Consider the following 25,952-nt stretch of genomic DNA (forward strand, 5'->3'; position numbering starts at 1 on the left):
AGGCTACAGCACACTGAAGAGATTTTTTTTGGTCTAAACATTGTTTTAGAAGGCACATTACTTCAACTTCTGCACTTGTCAAAGGGTTTCTACTTGCAATCTAGGGAAGAAAATAAAAAAATCCGAAACAAACCCCACTGTGCTAACAGCCACAGGCAGCGATTGCCAGCCTGTGCAAACAATACAGTCAGAAGAACTTGCTGCTTTCCATTTTGTAAACGTGCTACAAGCAGCCGGTCTCTGTGAGAGCGTGGCAACAAAAACTCTTGACCACTTACAAGTTTTACTCTAGCCCATTCTACAATAAATGAACCAGAGTAGTTTAAAAGCTGTTTTCAGCACTATATAAGCAGATACCAAAAGGAACTAGGGAAGATAGTTCATCTTTCCACTTTATTTTTTTACTTACCTTCCGATGAAACTTAACTAAGTCCAAAGACAGGTAAATACTTGTGCGATTCAATGTTGTGCATCTGTGTAACCAAGAAACGCACTGCACCTGCAGGAAATCAACCTTTAAGGCAACTCGAACGTGAACTTTCGTCAGCTGCTTACCTGCATCCGTTCCTGTTTTGCCAGATTCAACATAACACAAAAGGCTACTGGTGCTTCAAAAGAGATCTGTCACCTTGCCAAACTTTTGAGCGCTAGCAAACACAACGGAGGTACTTTAAGGTTTGCACGGAGGATCCTGTAAAGCCTCGATTCGGTTCGACTTGGGCGGCGCACGCTACATCCCCTCAGTTATCCAGCACCGGGCTCTGCTCTGCCTTCCCGAAGCGTGAGCTATTAACGCCGCCCTGGTCCCTCCACCAGGCGATCCCTGCATCTGGTGCCGAATGAGTCAGTGGAGGGAGAAAGCACCAGTATCCCCCAGTTGCTAGGAGACAAGCGGGGAGATCCTGACCTGAATTCTTAGCGCAGGCTGATGTTGCTCGGGGAGCTTAGCCGGGTCTCTCCTGGCAAGGCAGGGAAAAGTTACTCCTGGGTTTGCAGAGGCAACGGGATGACAATGAGCTGCTCCTATGACAAAAAGGCACCTGTCGTGGAAATGGGGATCGCATGTGCAAAAACTGGGGGTGAGTTTTCTATCCTTTGTGCCAAGGAGGCTCTAAGTTCTTAACCTTGAAATAAGATCTTTGTATTTCAATCTTTGTCATTAGAGAAAGTGGAAGAAACTACCCAACACGCACTCGGCCTCAACATTAACAGATGAAATGACAGAATGTTAAACATGCAAACCCAAGAAATTAAGGTTGTCCCAGACATCTGTGCTACAAAGAATGCTCTAAAGCCAAACTCCTAACCTAGAAAACAGAAAGAGAAGCAAGTCAGGAAAGGTAACATGACACACAAAATCTGCATTTTCTGACCTTTCAAATATTTTAAGTTACTGTCATGCCAGTGCATTCATTACTCTGTTTAGCTTGCAGCCTCCTCAGTATGCATTTTCTAGAAGATGAAAAATAAGAGCTGAATTAGACCTGAAGAACTAAAGAACCTCCGGGTCCCTTGGATGGCAAATAATTGACCCTAGTTACCCTTTATAGTTAAAGAAAATAATGACTCCTTGGATGCAGCATAATATGTGTTTCACAGAGCAGAGTATCAAAAAAATATGCCTGTTTGATTTCTGCTGACTCTGAGGATCATGCCCACTCTGGGCAACAAGGGTAAGAAAGCAGTGCCGAGCACACCACGCTGGGTATTTCCCCTGACAGCTGGAGGTGGCCAGGGAGAGTGAGGAGGATGAGGGGTGTCACTGCAGGAGTGATTTTTCTGATTCCAGCTGAATGCTTCCCCGTCGCACCTGGGCATATTTCTCTTACAGGAGCAGCTCCCGCCTTGTGGGGGCGGTCTCTGCCAGCCCCAGGCAACAGTACCCGTGAAACCCCGCTACTCTCTGCACAAGAGTAACACAGAATCATAGAATACCCCAAGCTGGAAGGGACCCACAAGGATCACTGAGCCCAACCTATGGCTCCACACAGGACCACTCAAAAAAATCAGACCATGTGTCTGAGAGTGTTGTCCAAATACTCCTTGAACTCTGTCAGGCTCGGTGCCGTGACCACTGCCCCGGGGAGCCTGTCCCAGTGCCCAACCACCCTCTGGGTGCAGAACCTTTCCCTAACACCCAGCCTGACCCTCCCCTGTCCCAGCTCCATGCCGTTCCCTCGGGTCCTGTCGCTGTCCCCAGAGAGCAGAGCTCAGCGCCTGCCCCTCCGCTCCCCTCGTGAGGGAGCTGCAGGCCGCCATGAGGCCTCCCCTCAGCCTGCTCTGCTCTGGGCTGAACAAACCAAAGGGCCTCAGCTGCTCCTCATACGTCTTCCCCTCCAGACCCTTCACCATCTTTGTAGCCCTCCTTTGGACACTCTAATAGTTCTGTGTCCTTTTTATACTGTGGTTCCCAAAACCACACATTGCTCGAGGTGAGGCCACACCAGCGCAGAGCAGAGCAGGACAATCCCTTCCCTTGACCAGCTGGCAGTGCTGTGCCTGATGCAACCCAGGGCAAGGTTGGCCCTTTTGGCTGCCAGGGCACATTTCTGGCTCATGTCCAACTTGCCACCAACCAGAACCCCCAGATTCCTAAGGTTTGTAGCAGATACACATATACACCAGCCAGCCAACCCATGGGTAGAACCACTTTTAAAGAGGGGTCCCAGGCAGAGGAAGACTGGCCTGTTATGTCTAGAGAAGTCCAGCTGTGACCTTAAAATGTGTTTTTTTTTTTTCCACCACTTACTACAACATTTTTACCTGTTAAAAACAAAACAAGGTTTTAGTAGAAGGGAAATGCACACAAGCATCTGCAGAAATGCCAGACCATCTCAACCGTGCAATGGCACACCTAGCACTGACTGTGTGTGTACCTCAGCAGTGGCTCTCCTGACACTGCAAGGCACAGCCAGGCTCAGCAGCCCTACAAAGCTGTGCTCAACACAGGCTCAGGGTCAGGCGACGATCTCTTGGTCGTGCCTGAAATCCACCCCTCCCTCACAAAGTCTGTGTTTACCCAGGGAATCAGTCTATCCCTTCAGTAACTGCAACAGCCCAAAAGCAGATGAATATTGTGGTGCTTCAAATACCTTCCTGAACAAGAGCCAAAGCCCAACATGTTGACAGGAAAATTATAGGTTTTTTGTTTATTTCCCGTCTCTCACCTTTTTTTTGCAGAAATAGTAAGAGCTCAGTGCTAAGTCTTATCTCAAAAGCACTGAAATTTCCAAACAACGCAGTTAGAGATGTCAAGAGCCAGGGAGCAGCAAAGATGAATTAATCCAGATTTTTTAAAAAGTCCCAATAAAAAAAATCATTGTAGATAACCAAGCAACATTTGGAGGGAGTAAACTGTGAAAATTTAAGATGTTAAATATACACTTGCCTGCTGCTAAAGAAAAGCTGATCACATAACACAGTACCGAGTGTAAGTCAGAAATCAGAGCTCTGTGCAGCACAGCTGAACTTTAACTAGTACAGGTACTCTGAAACAATTTCCTTTATGAAAGGCCATCCAAAAGACAGCATCATCAGAAGGCAGAATGATGCAGAGACCCTGTTCATAGCAATAGCTGTATATTAGATAGCACTAGGTTCATTTTTTTACTAGATTCTTCTTTTGCAAACCAAATGGAGTGGATTTCAGTGCAGTTGTTTCCTACAAATTCTTCCAAATTGCTTTTATGTTGAGGAAGACAAGCTGACACTTAACAGCAGAAATCAGAAGAAAAAGAGAAAGCTTGGCAAAATGAAAGGTGCAGCAAAAACAAGCTTTCAAAAATAAGGCCCTTATTAGAGGCAAAGAGAAATTTCAGGACACAAGCATGGAAGATTTGAGATGAAATAGAGAATTGCTGAGCCTGAAAGAGAGAGGAAAAGGGGAAGCCTTTCAGGGGGCAGGAGTTTCAGATGTGAAACAGATCTTACAAGTACGGGCAGACTGCAGAGAAGGGTCCAACAGTAAAAAGGTGTTAAGTGAGAAAGAAAAGGAAAAAAAGAGAAAGAAAAAGGATGAGAAAGAGGTAGTGAAATAAGGAGAAAAATGTTCTCAAATTTTTCTGTATACAGACTGAAGGGCATTTACCAGGACTGCCATGGGGGTCGACAGCCAAGGGAAATATTTGGTGATGAAGAAATTGCTTCAGGTAAGTGCCACAATCCAACCATCTCCTGGCCATGGGTGAGCAAATACCTCAGTTTTTTATCATCGACACTGCTGGCAAAGTTGCCAGTTGTCGTATGGCCATTAATTTTTCAGCTGTTCTCAAGCACAACCAAAATACTGTGAAGAATCAAGAGAAATTTTACATTTCTACTGGGTGGAAAAGGGGTTATGAGTGGTATATGGAGCAGAATGATAACAGGCGATAAAACAGTGAGAACTGCCAAATAATAAAGCAGTTTTATGTCAGTTAGCAAAAAAAATGCAGATAGGAACAATGCTGCTGGAAATTCAGACAGAAGTGAGAGCCCAAACCGACCATGTTTCCTCCCTCTGAACATCTCCTCGGTTCGAGTCCCGAACAGCAAGAATGGGTGAGCAGTAAAACGGCTTTGGGTGGGGTGCAGAAAAGCCACACCGTATGGTTAAAAACAAACAGTCAGATCTTCTTATTGTTTAAACATGCATGACTCCACCGGCTTCATTTTATGCCAGCTTAAGATGCCAGCCAAATGCACTGAGGAAGAGGAAGGCAGCAGTTCCCTTTACCTGCTGCACTTTGCCTGCAGGCAGGTTTCGGCAAGGCACGTGTCTTCTCCAGGGGAAGATGCTTAACGAAGGGTTTGATCTTCCTGATGAATACAGAAGGATGCTAATGTACTGACCTCGTCAAGCACACCTTGTAATAAAATGTTTCAAAATTTGTGTTCCAAAAAATGGACAGTTCAACACAGCCTCAGTTTAACCACAGACCGATGACTGCACCGTTCAAATCTCTCTGCAAAGGCCAAGTCTCATGGAAATCAAGATGCTGGGCAATCAAGGTGCACCTTGGTGTGCACCGTGGTGCAGGACAGGGAAGGACAGCGGCTGGGTGCAGCGTGGGCTCGGCAGAGGGACTGTAGCTGAGCAGGGTCACTGGCTCCACGCCAGCGCTGCTCCTCCCAGCCCTGAAATCCTGCCAGGCTCCCTGCTGCCCGCTATGGGATACCTACCACCACTCCACGGAGACAGAGAGCAAACCCTTAACCAACGTTTCATAGAAATAAACTGCTACTTCCCTCTCAATGAGAGGAGAGTGACGTGCCAGGAGGCAGCAAATAAACGTCCGTGTGTCCGGGGCTGTCTTGTAAATAACCTTTACAAGAGAAATAGTTTGCATTTACAGAAAGTGCGGGGCAATGAATTATTCATCTGAGCAGAGGGACTGAAATACTGTCTTTTGTTAGTCTGGTTATTGGAGACTGAGGGAAAATAAAGACAAGCAGACTTTCTCAGATGCAATAACTGATCAGTAACAATGCAGACAAGTTGGAAGGAAATTTTTTCAGTGAGAGTTGCAACCATTTTCCGTGTAAGTGTCTGAAACTGACAGTTAATGCACAAAATATAGCTGCTATGCCATCAAGTACATGAACCTTACTATCAACAGAGGCATTAAAGACTGACATTATGATACTGATTTTTTTTCATTTCACTACAGCTGATGCCTGAGTGGTGGTATTATTTTTTCTGTTTAATGCCACAGGCCTGGACAACAAGACCAATACTCATTGTAAAATGATTCCCCAATTGCTCTTTATGGGAATAATAAGAAGAATCAGTCTGCCAATAAAACTGGCAGTTACTGGAGAACCTGGATTTTCAGGATGTGCCACAGTCTCCACATTCTTTCAGAAAAAAAGTACACACATAAGTTTAAGAATAAGATACAGAACTGAATTATTATAATGTAAAAGACAGGCTAGCAGCTGTGTGCACTTAGATTATAAAAAAGAAACAAAGCACTGACCCGTACAACAGAAATTGCAATAACATCTGCTAGACTTCTGGGCTCTGAAATCACATTCCCTGAAAGCAAGTTTCCAAAAGAAAAGCTGGGCACTTACGTGAAATACCATTTCCCTTTCCAATGAGTTGTGCTTCTCTTCAGCAGCTTTATTTAAAAGCCTAAGTGCAAAACCACACGCATCTCCCTTCTCTGGGAATTAGTGTGGCAAAGTAACAACCTGTGATGGCAGCAGCATAAAAGCAGATTTATAAATAACTTATAAATAAAAAGAGGGTTTATAATCTTTGGAAAAAAGGGCGGGCCACTGAGGAGGACTACAAGGATGTAGCGAGGCTGTGCAGGGAGAAAATTAGAAAGGCCAAAGCTCATCTGGAGCTCAACCTGGCTACTGCCGTTAAAGACAACAAAAAATCCTTTTACAAATACATCAACGCGAAACGGAGGACTAGGGAGAATCTCCATCCTTTACTGGATGCGAGGGGAAACCTAGTTACTAAGGATGAGGAAAAGGCTGAGGTGCTTAATGCCGCCTTTGCCTCAGTCTTTAGCGGCAATACCGGTTGTTCTCCGGACACCCAGTGCCCTGAGCTGGTGGAAGGGGATGGGGAGCTGGATGTGGCCTTCGCTATCCATGAGGAAATGGTTGGCGACCTGCTACGGAGCTTGGATGTGCGCAAGTCGATGGGGCCGGATGGGATCCACCCGAGGGTACTGAGAGAACTGGCGGAGGAGCTGGCCGAGCCGCTTTCCATCATTTATCGGCAGTCCTGGCTATCGGGGGAGGTCCCGGTTGACTGGCGGCTAGCCAATGTGACGCCTATCTATAAGAAGGGCCGCAGGGCAGACCCGGGGAACTATAGGCCTGTCAGTTTGACCTCAGTGCCGGGGAAGCTCATGGAGCAGATTATCTTGAGGGTCATCACGCGGCACTTGCAGGGCAAGCAGGCGATCAGGCCCAGTCAGCATGGGTTTATGAAAGGCAGGTCCTGCTTGACGAACCTGATCTCCTTCTATGACCAAGTGACGCGCTTGGTGGATGAGGGAAAGGCTGTGGACGTGGTCTACCTTGACCTCAGTAAGGCTTTTGACACCGTTCCCCACAACATTCTCCTCAAGAAACTGGCTGCTCGGGGCTTGGACTGGCGTACGCTTCGCTGGGTTAGAAACTGGCTGGATGGCCGGGCCCAGAGAGTTGTGGTGAATGGAGTCAAATCTGGTTGGAGGCCGGTCACTAGTGGTGTCCCCCAGGGCTCGGTACTGGGGCCGGTCCTCTTTAATATCTTTATCGATGATCTGGATGAGGGCGTCCAGTGCACCCTCAGTAAGTTTGCAGATGACACCAAGCTAAGTGCGTGTGTCGATCTGCTCGAGGGCAGGAAGGCTCTGCAGGAGGATCTGGATAGGCTGGAGCGATGGGCTGAGGTCAGCTGTATGAAGTTCAACAAGGCCAAGTGCCGGGTCCTGCACCTGGGCTGCAACAACCCCAAGCAGAGCTACAGGCTGGGAGATGAGTGGCTGGAAAGCTGCCTGGCCGAGAAGGACCTGGGAGTATTGGTGGATAGTTGGCTGAATATGAGCCAGCAGTGTGCCCAGGTGGCCAAGAAGGCCAACGGCATCCTGGCCTGTATAAGAAGCAGTGTGGCCAGCAGGTCGAGGGAAGTGATTGTGCCCCTGTACTCGGCTCTGGTGAGGCCGCACCTCGAGTACTGTGTTCAGTTTTGGGCCCCTCGCTACAGGAAGGACATGGACGTGCTCGAGCGAGTCCAGAGAAGGGCGACCAAGCTTGTGAGGGGTCTGGAGAACAAGTCTTACGAGGAGCGGCTGAGGGAGCTGGGCTTGTTCAGCCTGGAGAAGAGGAGGCTCAGGGGCGACCTCATCGCTCTCTACAGTTACCTGAAAGGAGGCTGTAGAGAGGTGGGGGTTGGTCTATTCTCCCACGTGCCTGGTGACAGGACGAGGGGGAATGGGCTAAAGTTGCGACAGGGGAGTTTTAGGTTGGATGTTAGGAAGTACTTCTTTACCGAAAGGGTTATTAAGCATTGGAACGGGCTGCCCAGGGAGGTGGTGGAGTCACCATCCCTGGAGGTCTTTAAAAGACGTTTAGATGTAGAGCTTAGGGACATGGTTTAGTGGAGTACTTAGTGTTAGGTCGGAGGTTGGACTCGATGATCTTGAGGTCTCTTCCAACCTAGAAAAATCTGTGAATCTGTGAACTTTCAGAATTAGGAATATACCAGGCTGCCCTCTTTGCTTACTCCCTGCTTGTCTTCTTAGTCCTCTTCTATGAGACAGATTCCTGTGTGTCATCTTCTCAGACCCGCAGAGGGGTAAGCAGAGCTGTATTTACTCTTCAACACGGAGTACCACTGTGCTCTTACAAAGACAGAAACGCTGCTACCTCTTAGGCTTTGTCTGCTTGGCAATTTGGTGCCTTACGTTTAAGTCCTAAGCCCTGCCAAAGCTTTTAATACTTCACAGAACTTCCTACGGGGTCAAGATCTGCTCTGCCATGACATGAATTCCCAGCAACCTCATCTCTGTTGTGAGCAGGTATTTAAAGCAGCCCTTGGTCTCATCTTCTCCTTTCCCCTCATACATTGCCAGATGGCTTTATTTAATGTCTAGTCCCTAGATTGGCTCTTAGATTGATTTTTTCCTCTACACTTGCCATCTGCTGGTCCAGGCAGCTAAATGATACACTTGCTTTTCAATCTCACAGCATCGATTCTTTCTTGCTGTTGACTTGGCATCCAAAATAGAAAGGCAGGCAGACAGGAAGGTCTGGATAAGGCTGCGCTTGACCAACAGGAATTTTCTCCTTCTGCCTTTGAGAGCTATATATAAAAGTTTTAAGAGGGAACAGAGCACAAAGCCAAGAAAGACAGGTACCGAGGTGACCTGAAGCATGTTGCCTCAGGGGTGGGAAGTGGACTGCGGAGTGGCTGTGGCTTGGATGGAGGATTTCCAGCCCCAGCTGTTGGCATCATGTGGCCTTGTACGAAGAAAAGCTATGATATTGTGCATCAGCTAACGGCAGAGAATTGCATGCACACTTCCAAGAGAAACAAATGCTGCATGGAAAAACCTTTACTTAGCTCCTCTGCATCATTTTTTCAGAGGCTCCGGGAACCGTCTTCCTCTCTTCAGTTACAAGGTAGAGGGATTGAGGGGAAATAATTCATGTGGATATGGGTGCCACACATGCACCCTGCATGGCACCCAGCTGGGCAGCACTCTGCCCAGGGAAAGGCAAGTGACCGCTGCCCAGGCTGCAAAACACCACCAGCAGCTGCCTGGAAAGGGCACGAGGAAGAGGACAGAGGAAGCATGGAGGCAGGAGGAAGGAAAAGGTGCCAAACGGTCTTGCTATCAACCTACCTAAACGTTTAATGGCGAGATGTTCCTGAGCTGCCTGAATGTGCATGTTTTACCCATCTTGCTAGTTTAAACTCAACATGCTCCTGGGGAAACTGGCTGCTCACGGCTTGGATGGGCACACGCTTTGTTGGGCAAAAAACCTGTGTCCCCCAGGGCTCAGTACTGGGGCCACTTCTCTTCAATATCTTATCAATGATCTGGATGAGGGGATCAAGGGCACCCTCAGTAAGCTTGCAGGCAACACCAAGTTAGGCATGAACGTTGATCTGCTTGAGGGTAGGAAGGCCCTGCAGAGGGCTCTGAATAGGCTGGACCAATGGGGCCAAGACCAACTGTATGAGGTACCACAATGCTACGGGCCGGGTCCTGCACTTGGGGCACAACAACCCCATGCAGCACTACAGGCTGGGGAAAGAGTGGCTGGAAAGCTGCCTGGTGGAAAGGGACCTGGGGGTGTTGGTCGGTAGCCGGCTGAATGTGAGCCGGCAGTGTGCCCAGGTGGCCAAGAAGGCCAACAGCATCCTGGCTTGTATCAGAAATAGCAGGACCAGGGGGTGTCCCCCCGTACTCGGCCCTGGTGAGGCCGCACCTCGAGTACTGTGTTCGGTTTTGGGCCCCTCACCAGAAGAAGGACATCGAGGCCCTGGAGCATGTCCAGAGAAGGGCTACGAAGCTGGTGAAGGGCCTGGAGCACAAGTCCTGTGCGGAGCGGCTGAGGGAGCTGGGGTTGTTTGGTCTGGAGAAGAGGAGGCTCAGGGGAGACCTTCTTGTGCTCCGCAACTACCTGAAAGGAGGCTGTAGTGAGGTAGGGATCTCCCAAGCACCAAGTGATTGGACAAGAAGAAATGGCCTCAAGTTGCACCAGGAGAGGTTTAGGCTGGATATGAGGAAAATTTCTTCACTGAAAGGGTTGTGAGGCATTGGAACAGGCTGCCCAGGGAAGTGGTTGAGTCACCATCCCTTCAGGTATTAAAGAAACGTGCAGATGTGGTGCTCAGGGACATGGTTTAGTGGCAGACTTGGCAGTGCTAGGACAAAGGTTGGACCAGATGACCTTAGAGGTCTTTTCCAACCTAAATGATTCTCAGATTTTTTAGAGAAGACTCTCTGGAGTGTTCACACAGCTCCAAGCACAACAGCTTCTTGTGCTGGTTGAGCCCTTTGAATGCCATGAGAATACAATTAAATAATAAGAGCAGTAAAAAGCTTGGTGCTATTCATATTGGAGAAGATCTTGCATGGCTCTGGACAAATCATAGGCACAGCAACACTAAACAAAGACATTTTCTAATCCTCTCATTATTATTGTTGCTCTCTCTTAAAGGTATTTCAGGACAGAAAACACATTCATTCCATGAAAAAAAAATATTCATTTCATTCTTGAATACCACAAGAGCCCAATTGTTTATGCAAAAGTGAGAGCTCTTATTTCAACGTTTCACTGTATTCTTTAATTTGCGAAGACACTTGTCTTTTTCTGTTTCTCCTGTGTATTTTGGTGGCACAGACAACATCCAAATAGCCTGCTGGCTCTCAGTTTTGGATCACATAGGGAAGTAAGTGGGAACAGCGCTAGGGCTGCACAGCCTAGATCTCTTAACATTCAGATCAATGCTGATACTACAGAGCTGGTGCTAGTTTACCAGAGCTTCCAACCTCAGTTAGGAAACTCATGAACATATCCCAGCTGTTCAGTGTTCTCGGTCTCAGCAGCCTTGATCCAACGTCCCTTGAAGCCAAAGGGAAGATTCCCTAATTACTCAGTGAGTGCCAAATCAAGCACAATTAGACCAGAGCACAGCTGAAGAACAAGATGTATAAATCCTTTAGCAATGCAAATTCCTTTACTCCTCAATTGTATTGCACTGACCCGCCTACTCCAGGCCTTAATGCAACCTGATATTTCATACGCCTCGTGTTCAAGGGAGTGGCGCTGAGAAACTGATTCCTTAAAGTTCCCCAGCTGCTTTATGAACTTCACGTTCGTGGTTTGCAACAATCGGGTTTCTGCTTGTCATCGTTATGAATGGAGGGATGAGAACTCAGTGACAAATTATGAAATGTTACATCTGCTTCAAGAAGGTGGAACAACCAGCCAAAAATAATGTGTCACAGAAATGCATAAATCAGTGCCAGATATAGCACAAGGCAGGCCTATATTTGAAAGCTGCTCTGGTACAGATGTTAGTAGGTGTACTGCATAAAGGACAAGACTGTACCACCAGCCTGCATATCCATGGTAACTAAGAGAGGATCTCTTGGGGAAAGGAGTGACGAGATGGGGGAACAAAGGAGCTTTATTCCTTTCCCCTTTTCATTAGGGCTAAATAGCTTTCACTTTATACAGTGAGATTATTTAGGCTGGGGCCATGCCCACTCCCGGGTAACAAAAGAAACGCAGAAAAAGAACAATGTGGGTTTGTCAGCTCCTTCACTCCCCAGGGGGCTTGGCAAGCCTGCTCTCTGGTCCATGTCTCTGCCTGTCCTCAGCTCCTGTTCCACCTTGGCTGAACTGGTGCGAACACACCCCGTCACGCTGCAGACAACCCATTATAATATGCACGTTGCAGCGCAGCACACAAGCCAGACACCTGTTGGTTGAGGCGTGTAAGCCTCAAAAAAAGAAAAAAAAAAAAAAAGGAACAATGGGCTGCTACGCAGCTATTCAGCATTCAGGTATGAAGTACCAGTGTGGCTCATTTCTCTTTGTGATGATAAGTATGTTCTGAGCACATTTATGACCATGTAACTGCATCCACTCTAGATTGTCAAATCTCAATCTTTAGTGTGTTGTAATTACTCGTAATTGACTGGCTTCCTTGACTGGCTAAGGACAGCATCCAGCAAAAGAATGAGCTATTGCACAAGCAATGATATAACTGGGATCTCTACAAGCAATACCAGCCTCCTGCTGCATCTGCCTCAGAGCTGCACTGCCCTGACGGTCCAGAGGGCACCCCCTCGAGCTCCCCCTCTGCTGCACACCCCAAAGGACCCTGGCAGAAGCACCGTCTCTCTCCTTTTCCTTCCAGATGGCATCAGCGCAATGCCGTGGCTGACACGGAGTGTGCTGGCTGCTGGGTACCCGTGTGCTGAGCTGCCAGGCAAGATGAAAGAAACAGGCATGGTGTGCCCTGCACGTACCCTCTGAAGGAGTAGGATGCAAAAATAATACCAATATGGTTACTGTTAACAACCTGCTCTCCTTATACTCCTGCCCCTCGCATGGATTTCAGTTTATTCCATGCGTGAGCCTGACAGCCCTCTGCATGTGGTCCATTTCTCTGGCTCACTCCTGGTGCAGGCTTTCCCTGGGCTTTGTAGAGGCAAGAAACAGCAACATCAAGAAGAAAAGGGGAGTGAGAGAAAGCAGAGGCAATAAAACCTCAACATACCCCAAAAGCCATCCAAACACCAAAATAGGAGTGGAAAAGTTCCTTCTCCTTTTTAAACGTATCTTCTGTTTCTAATACTATCTGCAGGATATATTTTAATAGTCTGTTCTAAAACAAGTTGGGCACAGTTTTTTAATAAATACTGTATGATTTGATAATCACGCAGCAGAGCAGAATAGGAATAGTTTGCTGATCTGAAACAAATCTTTTAAATTCTACAATATTTTTAAGAAAATGCGACTTACCTATCTTTTATTTCTCCAAGGACATATAAGCTCAGGAAAAAAGGCAGTTTGCTCTCCTAGTTGGTTTTGGAAGTCTTACAATTGTTGACAGTTACAACTTACAGTTGACAGTTGTATGTCAACTATTTGCACCACCACTTCTCCAGCTACATGAAATGAGCATTGATTTATGCAGCACGCTGTGTTTTCATTTCTTGATTAACTCCCATTCTGGCTTTCACTGTCAGCCAGTGATCTTACCAGATTTGAAATAATAGCAGTACCTGTATTAATTTCCTTCTACACACTCAGCTGCTTGTAGCTGTGTCGAAGCTGACTCCACATGCAAGAGGCAGGTTGTGGCTGCACAGTGAGCCTCGGTTCTGACACACTCAGACTTACACTTTGACTCAGCAAAGTAAACTGTGGGCTTCTCAAGCAGTTTGTACAAGGTGGTCAGGACGTTCTGACGCTGGCCAGAGCACGCTATCAGACAATCCACATCCAACGTAATTAATTAAAATGTTTTAAAACCGAAGTGTTGTTCTGCTGGTATTTAACAGTCCTGCTATTCCTAAGCAGAAATCTGAAGCTCATTTTAATGAAGAATCTTCAAATGTAGGTAGGAAAATGTAATTTTTTTCCTCTCTCCTACACCAGCAAATATCTTCTGCTTCCTTATCCTGGCCTATTAAAGCCAATACTGCCTCCAGGTCACTACACGCTGTACAAACCCATTGTGGAATATAAGATGATGCAATGACTCCATAGCAAACTCTTGGGCTGAGCTAATACGAGCTCTCAGCTTTAGTCCAAATTCGATACCAAAGCAAACAGAGTTAGGATGATGCTGAGTGTGCTTTTGTAAATTCCAGCCTAATTCAATCCTGAAGAGTGGACAGAAAAAAATGAAACGGTGTAGTCATTTATAAATACTACAATGAAAACTAACTAATCTGTATGTTGGTCAGTTTTGTTTTGCATCACTTTTTGGAAACAGGCTATTGCAGTACCAATTAGTCTGATAAGAAAAGCTAATAGGAAATGAGTCGTTACATTGTGGAGATAGAGCTGACAAAATTTACTGCTGTAGGTGTGACCGGAAAAACAGCGAAATACTTTTCATAAGAATTTGCAAGTTCTTTTTGTGGAGATGAAGCCAGGAAGCCCCTACGGGAAGCTATCGCCTCCGTGGTCATTTTGTTCTCTCCAGGCCTCGAGGCCTCACAGCTCCATCACTGCTCAATTACCAACTACAGGGCTGAAGCCTGAACCGCTCCGGTCCAAAGTCCCCAGGAGTCCAGCAGGAAGGCTCACCCTGAGACGCGCCTATCTGCACACACGGTCCTGTTATAACCCAAATTGGGGCAGTGACTGCGCTAAAGCCAGCAGCTTTCATTCACAATAAAGAGTGCAATGCAGCTAAGCTGGTTACTAAACCAGATACTTAAAGCAACATGAATAAAAATCACAGAATTAGACTTAAAGGTTCTGGTCTAATTGCCGCTAACCCCCTTTATTTATTTTTCTTTGACTAAGAAACTTGCTACATCAGGCTCTTTGGAAGAGTAGCAGAGAAAATCTCTGCAAAGACTGAAAAAACTGACTGGAAATCTTTTGTGTACACATGACAAAAGTTCCAGCTTTCTTTGCTCCTGGAGTCACTTGGCATCAGGATCACAGAACTAGCTTTTACTAAAAAGTCCTCTCACCATGAGAAAGGTTGTGGAAACCTCTTTTCTCTCCAGCAGATAGAATTTAATTCCTTTAAAGCACTTCAGCAGAGTCCTAATATAAAACTCCATGCGCTTGTGCTAACAGTGCTGAGTTGTACAAGAGACGGTAACAAGCTGAAAGGGTGTAATTTCGTCAAAACAGCAGGTCAGCTGGCATTATCCTTGTGAATACCACAGACTCACTGCAAATGTCAAAGAGGAGCCGGATCGTTTCCTTGGTTCTGGTATCTCTGAAAAGAACCAACCTTAAGTCCCATAAAAACTTTGACCTTTGCCTGTCCGTGGGTTGAAGCCCACCTGGAGATGGTGGAATATCAGATATGCAGTACTGCATTATCACACGCTCATGATTTCAACTTGCTTCTGGGAAAGAAATGTCTGTCTTTTTCCTCATTATCTTTCCATTGTTAAATTTGAGGCTGAAAAACAACTGTGGAGAACTGACAACCCAAGTTATTGTCGCGACTGAGTTAAGTTTTACTGAATCAATGGCTCTAATTCAAAGCAAGTGTAAAATGCAACACAGCCTCTTCATCCAAAAGATAAGAAGAGCAGCAGAACCATCACCTGTGGATGCATGGCAAGTCTACAGAAGCAGCTGATGCTGTGGGCCAAAAGAGGTGTCCCTGAAGATCGCTAGGAAGGCAGGAAGAGAGGCAGGAAGGAAAGAAGGAAGGAAGGAAGACACCCTGTAGGAAAAACAATACAGAAATGGCAGCAGCAAGTCCATGAGAGACCCAGAACAGGCGCTGGGAAAAGTTCCCTGCAAGGCCTAATGACAGAGCACCACCTCACTGGTGGCAGAACAAAGTAAGGAGTGATGCTCAGAGAAGCCTCCCTCTTCTTAGTTGAATCCTGATCCATCCACGGACCCAAAGTGGTGGTTTTTTGTTTTTAAATCATCAGGATTTGTTCTGGTTTTCATCATCAGAAATTAACGTTAGCTAAAACTTACTAAAATTGCCTGGTTTTCCCTGAACTGCAGCGAATGCAGGGCCACCGCCCCAATTCTGACCTTGCAGCAGCTCCTCGTCCCGACTTGCCCAAGCACGGTTTATCCACGCCCGTTACTCCGTGTTCTCAAATGCCCATGCAAAAGTGGAAGCAGCAGCAGCAGCAGCAGCCCCACTTTTGGTTGAGTTTCGTGGATCCTTCACAGTTGCAGAAAGAATTCACAGCAGCAAACCTGCCCACAGAAGCCGGTGAGCCACAACCACGAGGCCACAACAAGAGCTGTGCCAAAAAGCCCCCCCTCCCGTCCCGGTCTCCATCAGTCTTTCACAGCAATGACCCTCAGGGCATTTTGCAGCCCAGCTTACCAGACACCGCGCCGTCACGGCACCCAGCACGGCCCTCCCTTGGACACGTACACGGGGGAAGCAGGCACCTGGGAAGTTCTGCCCAGCAAAGAGAAGATCAGATTTTCTGAAGCTCCTTTGGCTTCTCCGCTGACTGCAGCGTGCGCCACGGTTTCTCAAAATTAATCAGTTGTTTCTGAGAAACGTGAAGCTGGTGAGGAGAACGTGTCGATTCATTCACGGTACATGCTCCTCTACGGATAACAATATAACACAGATTGGAGCTGACATTTAAGATGACCCACGCCCTGCACAAGCCTCACAAAAACTGCCTCGTTATTCACTTTTCCAGCTTGGCAAACTAAGCCTCCATATTCAGCGTCAAGCTAAAACATTTGTTAAAATAATTCTTGGCTTCCTTCCACTCCAAACAAATTCATCAGGCAGATATATAAACTCATTTTTGAGTTTCAAGACAAACAGAAACAAGGGGTATATAAAACTGGAGGTATAAAAATGGTTCAGTGGCTAGAATATTGTTTTTTGTACATCTTCTTCTTCCACATAAGGATAATGGAAGGTTTCGGCTATTTTTGAGGTCGCTGTCTCCAATTAAGAATTTAAGATAAGTTTTAAACAAACCAGACAACCGTGGAACAATTTTAATCCCTGAGTGAATAAATCCCTCGGGGGACCTGGCTGCAGAGAAATCAATGGGCAATTCTATTACGCCTTCAGCAGCAAATAAGGCACAATCTGGCTTCAACGATGAGCCCCAAAGCCACGAGTCCTGCCGTACGAATTTATCAGATTCACCTGATCCATCACTAGCGCACAGAGCCTGGTTAAACCCAGAATGTCTCCTGCTTACAGCAGCACCGCGCGACATCATCTTTAGGGTTGGGGCTATAATCTAATGGGGAAAAAAATAAGGCAGCAATAAGCTGAATAATTTGTTCCAGAGAACCGCTACCCTCAGCAGCACCCCGCTGCCCACTGACCTTACCTCTGCCTCAGACGTGTCGAGGGAAGCATCGGCTGTGGCTGTGGGAAGCTCGGCGTTTGCTCCCACTGCCCCTCAAAGCAACGTATGAGTGACCTCTCCTGCCCTGCTGACGGGAAGAGCTCTCTATCACTGCGGGATCAAACTCAAATCATTCATACAGTGCTGCAAAAATGCACCGCAGGCTGGCACAGAAAATAGAAATAAGCTTTAAAAAAACACATTGAAATAGAAGAAGCAATTTCCCCTCCCCTCCGATATCACGAAACCCTCACCTGCTGACACCTCTCGGGGCAATGACAAAATCTCTTTCTATGGTATGACTGGTGCAGCCCAGCCCACACCTCCTGCCCTCTGTTGCGTGCCTCCAGGAGCGTGCCCAGCTCTGCCCCAGCAGTCCAGGATCACAGATGATCATGCTCCAGGCAGGACACAGGATCCAGCTCAGGGATGCTCCCGGGCACTGGTCGGGAGTGTAGGTTTATCGTCCGTGTCCAGTTCCCCAAACCACGCAGATGTGGGGCATGCCCGAGGTGCTCTGCAGCTGCCTCTCAGCCTCAGACCCAACCTTCCTCTCCTTGAAAGCTGAGGCACGTCAGCAGGGAAAGAGGGGGACAATAACAGAGACACAGGTACAACCCAGACGGAGCAACAACACTGATGCAGCACATCTATGTTCAGTAATGCAGACGTACTCTGAGCTTTCCATATTCAGACCTAGTCCTAGAGTCACTTCTTCTTTTAATCCCTAGGCACCCAAGAATAATGCCTCCAACCCATTTTGCTGGCTTATGGAAGACGATACAAAAATAATACTACAAGCCTTTCCCTCCTGCTCCCTCTTCTCCCAGATGAATAAAAAATAACACCTCCATATTCTGCTTCGAGGTCTTGCTTCAGGTCTATCTGCGAGCAAAAAGCAAAGCTGTCATGGAAGCTGCAAAGTGAAATTCCAGCATTACCTGCCAGCACGAGGCAGTTAACAAAGGCAGAAATAGTTAAGTAGGCCGTGAAAGGGCTTTTGAGGAAGTAATTAAAAGGGAATTGAAGTCATAAGAACACATTATTTGCACAGTGACGCTTTGCTTTTTCCCCAGCATCCTCCCTCGATGCACGTTACCCAGAACTCTGATCCGTGCAACCCACATAAAACACCCAGCCACAGTTATCACCCCAACTTTATTTAAGAAACGGAACTAGTAAAGAATCACAGCACTCTCCATCAACATGTTCAGCAGCAATTAGATAAGCTGACTTCACAGTCTGCTGCAGCATAATTTCTTCCTACTTTCATCTCACTTCGAGAAAGATGTGAAAAGGAGCTAGGCTGTGAGATAAAATAAATCGTGTGTATTGTCTACCATAGCTCCCATTATTTTGAATCAAATAAACTTTGAGATAAGCACATATGTGATAGGAATATTGGAGAGCAGTAAATTGGACAACATTTTATAAAGCAAGCTTGTAAGGAACAAGAAACCCACGAACCAGATATAGTCTACGACTTACATCACTTGCAGCTGAGTGATCTGGGGGGGATACATCTGTACAAGGCAGAAAGTGAAACTGTACCATGCCAAATGGGCCTGAAAGCCCCCTCCTTCTGTGAAAAAAAAAAAAATCCCATTTCTGCTATAAAGCAATTAACACACTAGGAAAAAATGATAGTATGCACCAACCCAGGATAATATGCCACATTCACTGGTCCCGTAAGGCTTAATGGAAAGCAGGAGGGACAGAAATAAAATAAATAGACTATTTTTGTTCCCAAATTTAACTTGTACGCATTTATTTTTGGAAGCAGATTTAAGATACCTGGAATATGCCTGGCTGTCATAAAGCATGAGCGCTCCCCTCAACAAATCGGGCTGCCTGGGACTCAGCACACCTCCCGTGCCCCGAAGCCAGGAGCCACTTACAGGAGTTCAGCGCGCCTCCCTGCACTCACACGAACTTGTCTTTCTTTAAAAGCTCCCTTTCTAAATCCTGGAAGAGAATTGCTGATGAGGACAGCGCTTCCTTTTTCACGCCTGGATCTTGTGCCAGAACCAGCAAAACCCAGCTACGGGTGCTGGCCTGAACGGACCGGGCAAGGCAGCCAGGAGGAGCTGTGCCTGCCTGCACGTTCATTCATGCTTACAAAACCCAGGACACGGATTTAGGAGATTGATCGACCCGTTTTAACTGCTGGCTTAACCGGTGATCAGCTCCCACAAGTTTCTCATCTGCTCTTTTCATTCACTCTTTTTTGTACCTTTGTTCACGACGCATCGGTGAAGGCACTAAGGATGATCCCTCTTTGGCTAAAGACACCAACTGAGCTATTTCATTAGGATGCTGCCACCTATAGTTTTTCCAAAGACCACATCACCCCTGCACAGCTTTGATTCTAATTTATATTTATAAAAATGGCATCGTTTATCCTTTGATACAAACCTTGGTTACCCCCCACCTCCAAGAGAAATGCAAAATAAAAAGTTTTGGGGACGCTCTCTCGTCACCTCTGTGATTTCCAGCCCCGAAGACCTTCCCAGATTGCCTGTTCTGATGCAGATTTTGGGGTGAACGCCTACCCAGCCTCCATGAGCGCTTACTTCCATGTACCAGAAAGCATGCTGGAGCACACTACTTGATCAACGCCTTCCAGCCCACAATACAATAGACAGAGATGGAAACCAAACCTAAAGTTTCAGCGGGACTAAACCAGCTACTCCTCTGCTTCATTGCTGCCCTATTCCTGTCCACCGGCGAGTACCGCTAAGCAGTGCCAGTAATCCTCCTCCTGTCCCACTGCTTTCCTGTACAACATGTTCTTAAAGCTAACGCATTATTAAGTAAATAACAGACCGCGGTGGAAAGGCATGCCTTCTTGTTGCAGGGCAGCAGGCAAACGGATGTTAATTCAGCATCTCTCCGCTTTGCAGCCCAACAAGCGCGGAGACCTCGGCCACACGGATGCTTTGCAGTGTCCCCGCACTTTGCAGTGTCCCCTTTGCAGTCCCACACTGAAGTCCCCGTGGTCAGCCGATGCAGTGCAGCCCCTGCTTCTGCCCCAAACCCCAATACCTTGCAAAAAGCTCAGAGACTGAGCTTTTTGGGGAAGCACATCACTACCGTACGATTTCCGGATTTCCTAATTTTTATAGCAGGCAGTGCCATTTTATCTATGCATCTAAGTACTTCTTTAAGCTCCGTGTTATTGGGTATTTATAGCTTCTATAGTATTAGACAGCGAATTAGGAGGTGAAGATGTGCTTTTGTTATTCTATTCTTCCTTAAATAGCAGAGTTGCTGAAGCTGATGTGATAAGAAAAGAACGGCATGAAGGAAGACAAACTGGGTAATCTTTCCATCTCGCTTCATCACTCCCAGATACCAAGGTATAAAACCGCTACTTTTCTCCCCTGCCCGGTACCTTCGTGTGCTACAGATGAAAAAACAAAGTACACTTTAAAATTACCTCCTGGAAAAAAAATGGAAACTCGTTGTAATTCAAAACAAATTGCCTTTCACAGAAAATAAACTGCTTTGCTGTGTAGAAAGCTGGAGCTACTGTGTATTTTTATCCATAGAATATAATAAACTGTTTATGGAGACTGTCGCTTAGCAGTGCAGAGCTCAAGCGCTTTTTATAACTCCGTGTACTCTCTAAAGTGTGTCTTTCCCTTGTAAATTTAGACCTGTGCATCATACCTAAGACCATAAGTGTACCCATAAAAGAGAAGGTTGTACTTTGGTCTACCAAGATATTTTTCTCAGAGGAGTCTGTTTAAAGCTACTTCTGCCTTGCCTTAGCAATAGGCTCCATCAGAGGACTCGTTTGTAGAGGATACCACCAAATATACTGACCACCGTGTACACATGGGTTTCTGGCCCATCCTTATCTTCACATATTCCCTTGGCTGACTGATAAGGTCTGTCCTGAACCAGCTGACACCAAGGAGAACCACGAGCCTGAGACTCCCGAGGGAAACAACATGTGTTGGAAGACATACCAACGAAATCTGTGTCCAGTTTTATCGCATGCTCTTTGAGCATCAACAGGCTAGAAGTCCGCACGCCCTAAGTAAATACACACTACGAGGCTCTTTCAGGGTCACCAAGAGTCAATTCAATGGTGACAAACAGCTAAAGAAATCCCACCGGGTCTCTTATACTTGTTTCGACACAGGCATTTCCTGAGTCATCAACTTAATTTTCCTCTCGAATTATTTCAAAAATTGACAGAAATTAAGGCATCTCCAGCAAGCACAGTGAAGCTGGCTTCCAAGCTGCATTTCGAACGCGTTCCACAAAGCACCACCTGCTGCCTGAAGGGCACCAAGACGAGTTGCTGTTGGGTCAGTTCCTCCAAACACAGCCGGATGAGCCGTGACTGCCAAGAGGAATTTCGTTGGCTCCAGCTGAGGCTGCACAGAGGGTATGGCCACCAGGTGTTGCTGGACTTGCAAGAGGTATGAACGCAATAAAATGTTCCCCTTGAAATCAAAACAATGCTTATTTAAATCTCAGCAACATTAAAAACATCACTGCTGATTGCTTTTGCAGAAACCTCTACTAATACGTTCACGCTACCCTCCTGACTGCTGTCCGTATTTCCCCCAGGTGCCGACAGACCCATTTGCTTCATTTTGGACTGCCAAGGCTTTTAGCTCCCCCTCGCTGTAACTCATCGAACAGATGTAGGCACTTTACACTCACCATTTTGCAATACACAATGCTCACACTTTGCAGACACCAAAAATTGAATGACTCCAGCGTTACTGCTCCGATCGCACCGCTCTCTTTCACATGTGTTTTTAAAACCTCCCATTTTAAACGTAGTTCGGAGCAGCCAAAGACCCCCTTGCCTTCTTCGCTGCACTTCGGGAGGATCCACAACATCTACCTGCAAAACGTTAATCAAATCTGCTCCCAGATTAGAAGAACGTTTCTGCTAGTGACTTATGGCACCACACGCATTGCACGAGCAGATCACAGCTTAGTCATCTTCACGTGGGGCGGTGAAGAGGCTGCGGCGCTACCCTGAGAAGGCACTGGGGAGTACGAGGAGGGACTTGTGGCTGATCCAAAAACATAAACTGAGAGGACCCAGCCTTGCCAAACCTGAAGAATTGAGAAGAATAATTCAATTTCCATAACAAGATGTGCAAGTAAATGGTCTCCTTCCCTGACTTTTTTGTGTAGCCTCTCTTTGCTCTTTAATAATACAGAACCCCAAATCTCTCCGTAGGAGAAGACTGTATATTTAATACCATGGGCACATTACATTTGATTGGTATAAGAATAAATTTCCCTCTCTCCTGTGATTGTTAACTCTATTTCAGAGCACACAAAGCTGGGAAATTAAGTAGTTTTTTCTACATGAGCGTGTTACAATCCCGGCACACACAGCCTTCCTTCTACTGCCTCCCAAGACAGATTCCCATGTTCATTCAGACCCATGCCCTTTAATATTTTGGGTTGATACAAAACAAACACACTCAGTTCATTGGCACCTTCAGTCCCAGAAAGGCACCCTGAGACACGTGGAAATGTGAAGGTGAGTTGTGCATTGTTGGATATATACTACATTTAAAGAGCCAAAGCCAGTGCTTTGACTGATAACAGGACCTCAGAGGGCAAGAAAAGTGATGTACTCCAGCTGTGCAGGACGTTACACCACTGAAAACAGACTTAAAAAAACCTTTGCTTTCTGCACAACGAGTGCTTGGCAGGGTTTCTGCCCACAGCACGGCTTGGTTACACCGTACCAGTTAGATACTGGCTGTGCTGGTATCAAGCTGCACTTCTGACACCAAGAGTGGAGCGAGAGGATGCTCTGGGAGGCAACATCTCTTCATTAAATTTTCAGAGAGAACTGGTCTCCTGTTATCACAGGCTCACAGAGTGGTTGAGGTTGGAAGGGACCTCTGGAGATCATCTGGTCCATCACCCTGCCGAGCAGGATCACCCAGAGCACATTGTGCAGGATGGCACCCAGGTGGGTTTTGAGCATCTCCAGAGAAGGAGACTCCAAATTATTGGACATCGATGAGCTCGCTTTAGTCCTGCTGAATCTGAATTGTAGCTTTGCTACTGCGATAAATATTTGCCTGAGACATCTAAATTTTTTAATCACATTTGTAGCTTCTCGGTAACAGCCTGTGTTACCATGAAGCTCCTTCTTTTCCCTCCCTTGCTGCTCTCCCACCACGACTACGGACACTGAACTCGGGGCGCAGCTGTGGGTGTCCTGCGAGATGAGGCAGCCCCAGATGCCGGCACGGCTGCAGGCAGCATGCAGCAGGACCCCGGTCTCCGGAGAGCTCCTGCGGGGCACTCACAGCCCCACTCCCGACAGCAGCAGCAGCAGCCACGACCGCAGAGGCTGCGCTTCCACGTCAGGAGAAGGCTCAGACTACACACCCACAGGCACGCTTCGTGCGAAAGAAAACGCTTTTAATTAAAAACACAGTACAAGTGAAGTTCACAAGGTCATTATGAAAACAAAACCAGACTGCCTACCGTCTATAAACTCTGACGTCTATAGATAGGCAAATTAATTACCCCTCGCTCCAACCACGGAAAGTTCCTACCTCATCAGCGGATCGAGCCAGGCGCACCTGCTCCCTTGCCTTTAATGATCAGCCAACTCCTCTCACCAACCTGCCTTCCTTCAATGATTAAAGAGCTAGAAGGCAAGCGCCAGTAATAACGTTATGTTTTTGCCTTCCGTAATCTAATCTTTGCCCTGTAGAAACTGCTGATGAGAGCTCGCTCCCACTTAAGATTTACATAAAAACAATCCGCATCGTGTTGCACCGCAGAGGGCTGGTGCCCCAGCCTGGTGTTACTGCCATGGCGGTACAAAGAACGAGAAATTACTCCAAGGCAGAAATGATATACGGCCCCGTATCAGCATCAAACGGGCTTTGATGCATGGTTACTATTTTGGGAGGCTAATGACATGCGAGTGATAAAGCAAACGAGCTTTTTAATGATGACAAATAGAGGAGAATACACGGCGCTGACTTCCAGCTGAAGAAAGATTTATGGGAGCTAATTATGGTATGTTAGATTTATAGGGGAAAAACAGAAGAAGAGGAAAAACTTCTGGAAGATCTCGTGTGTGTGTCAACCTGGAATAACAATTTACTTTCAGATAAATGATGTGAGGTGCAGTCCAGTGCACGCTTCTAGCTGGCATTCGTATTGCCTTGGTAGTTAGATGTACACAAAGCCTACAGTGAGCGTGAGTCTGGTGAAGGTAAACGGAATTAAACGAGTTATAGAAAAAACGTAGATTTGTAAGAGGAGTGGAAATATGCTAACAATTAGAGTTTATATTGGTATTGAGGATAAGTTAATTGTATGGCAAAGCTGGTGGGATGGAGCCTTCAGTCCCCACATCAATCTCTTAAAACGTGAAGACTCCCACATAGCAGGGGAGATACCTGGAAGTTTGTTAACGCAAGTTAACGAGTTAAGTCTCTTAACACAAGTTAACGCGTTAGGAAGTTTGTTAACACAGGCGAGCAGCACCAGTCCACGTCCATGGCGCACCAGGGAGAAGCCCCAGCATTTCGGCTAACTTCAGACCACGCAGCAGCGACCTTACAAAGCCGGCCCGGCAGTTTAGGAGCAGTTTGAGCAGCGAGGGGGAAGCAGCCGCCTCTCCGCACCCCTGCGAGCCAGCCCGGGGCGCTTAAGCCGCGTTAAGCCGGCGGCGGTGCCAGCCCGGGCGGCCTCCAGCGCCCTCACCCCCTGCCAGCCGCGAAATGGCGGCCGGGGGGTGCTGAGGCGGGGGGGTCCCGGCGGCAGCCCCGAGGGGTCGGGCCCTTCCCTCGCCCCCTCCGGTGCCGCTGCCTCCCCTCTGGGGGCCGGAGGCTCCGCGGGGAGCGGCTTTCACTCACCTGGGGCCGGCTGGAGGAGCGAGGCCGCAGCCCGAGGAGGGGGGGACACGGGCGGCAGGGAGCGGTGCCCGCGGGCGGCCCCGGGGAGCGAGCGAGGCGTTAGCGGCCGCTCCGAGGGCTCCGCGCCGGAGCCGCCGACCTGCGGCCACCTGCTGGGGCCGCCCCGCTCCGCTCCGCTCCGCTCCGCCCCGGCCGCCACCTGCCTCGCCCGGCACGGCCCGGCCCGGCCCAGGGAGCGGCAGCCGGGGCAGGCCGGGTCGGGGAGGCGGCGAGGCGGGGCTCTGGGGCGGGCTGGGGGCAGGTGGAGGGGTGCGGGATCAGCCTGGCGCCCAAACTTCATTTCTGCGTTACTTCTAGAGCAGCCGCTGCAGGCCAGGAAATAAATCTACTTAAACGTTTTATCCCCCTGTTAAGTAGCACCGTTTTTAAAACGCACAAGCTACTCTGTCAGTGGTAATTTAAAAAAAAATCACTGCGTGAAGGAAAGACGTGTCTTTGTCCAAAGCAGGCCTGAGAAGCGCATTGTTCACCTGCGAGGTTCCAACAAAGGCTCCTGCTTTGTGTACTCTATGGAATTGCCTGGGTGTTGGCTGCCTTCGAGATAAAAATGTTTGTTCTTCCCCCACCTCAGAAAATAAAGAAAAACTCTGAAAATACAAAGTGCATGAGAAGGCACAACCTAGGACACCTAAAACTAAGTTTGGGCTTCTTTTACATCTATTAAAGTAAATGATAATACTGCTTTATGGATTTTAATACAAGTCAAATGTGGGAGACCTTCAGAAAAAACTAAACCAGCAATTTACGAGGGAGTCAGGTCAAAAAAATCCCTTTGATGGAGACATCATTTCAGGCCATGTCTTTTACAAAATGTTTTAATTATAAGCAAACTTTGTTTCTTTAAAGTTTGTTAATAAAAAATCTGATCCTTGTCATGATACAGGGATGCGTGTTTCAGCATGGTCAAACCAAGTCAAGTCACGCGAAATTTTTGTCCATCTAATCAAGCTGTTTTTCTTCTGCATGGGAAGTGTCTGAAGTGTAAAATCAACTGTGAAATATCTTT

The 25,952-nt window shown here is 47.2% G+C and overlaps 1 protein-coding gene across 8 annotated transcripts in view; it reads right to left on the reverse strand.

Annotated features, from left to right (window-relative positions):
- CRACDL (CRACD like) overlaps positions 1 to 25,039 on the reverse strand; it is a 66,200-nt gene extending 41,161 nt beyond the window's left edge. Inside the window, exons 1-2 of one of the 8 annotated variants that reach the window (XM_048048127.2) lie at positions 24,887 to 24,925; positions 23,570 to 23,664 (exon numbers count right to left, since the gene is read on the reverse strand). In XM_048048127.2, coding sequence (XP_047904084.2) covers positions 23,570 to 23,574 — 5 coding nt within the window. In that variant the 5' untranslated portion in view covers positions 23,575 to 23,664; positions 24,887 to 24,925. Of the gene's footprint in view, positions 1 to 555; positions 755 to 12,975; positions 15,488 to 23,569; positions 24,789 to 24,886 lie in introns of those variants that run through there. The other 7 variants (XM_048048128.2, XM_013180724.3, XM_013180728.3 and 4 more) reach the window with 7 other exon arrangements.
- Between the last annotated feature and the right edge of the window lie 913 nt (positions 25,040 to 25,952).

Source organism: Anser cygnoides, chromosome 1 (genome assembly GCF_040182565.1).
Source record: "Anser cygnoides isolate HZ-2024a breed goose chromosome 1, Taihu_goose_T2T_genome, whole genome shotgun sequence".
In the NCBI taxonomy this organism is placed as follows: domain Eukaryota; kingdom Metazoa; phylum Chordata; class Aves; order Anseriformes; family Anatidae; genus Anser; species Anser cygnoides.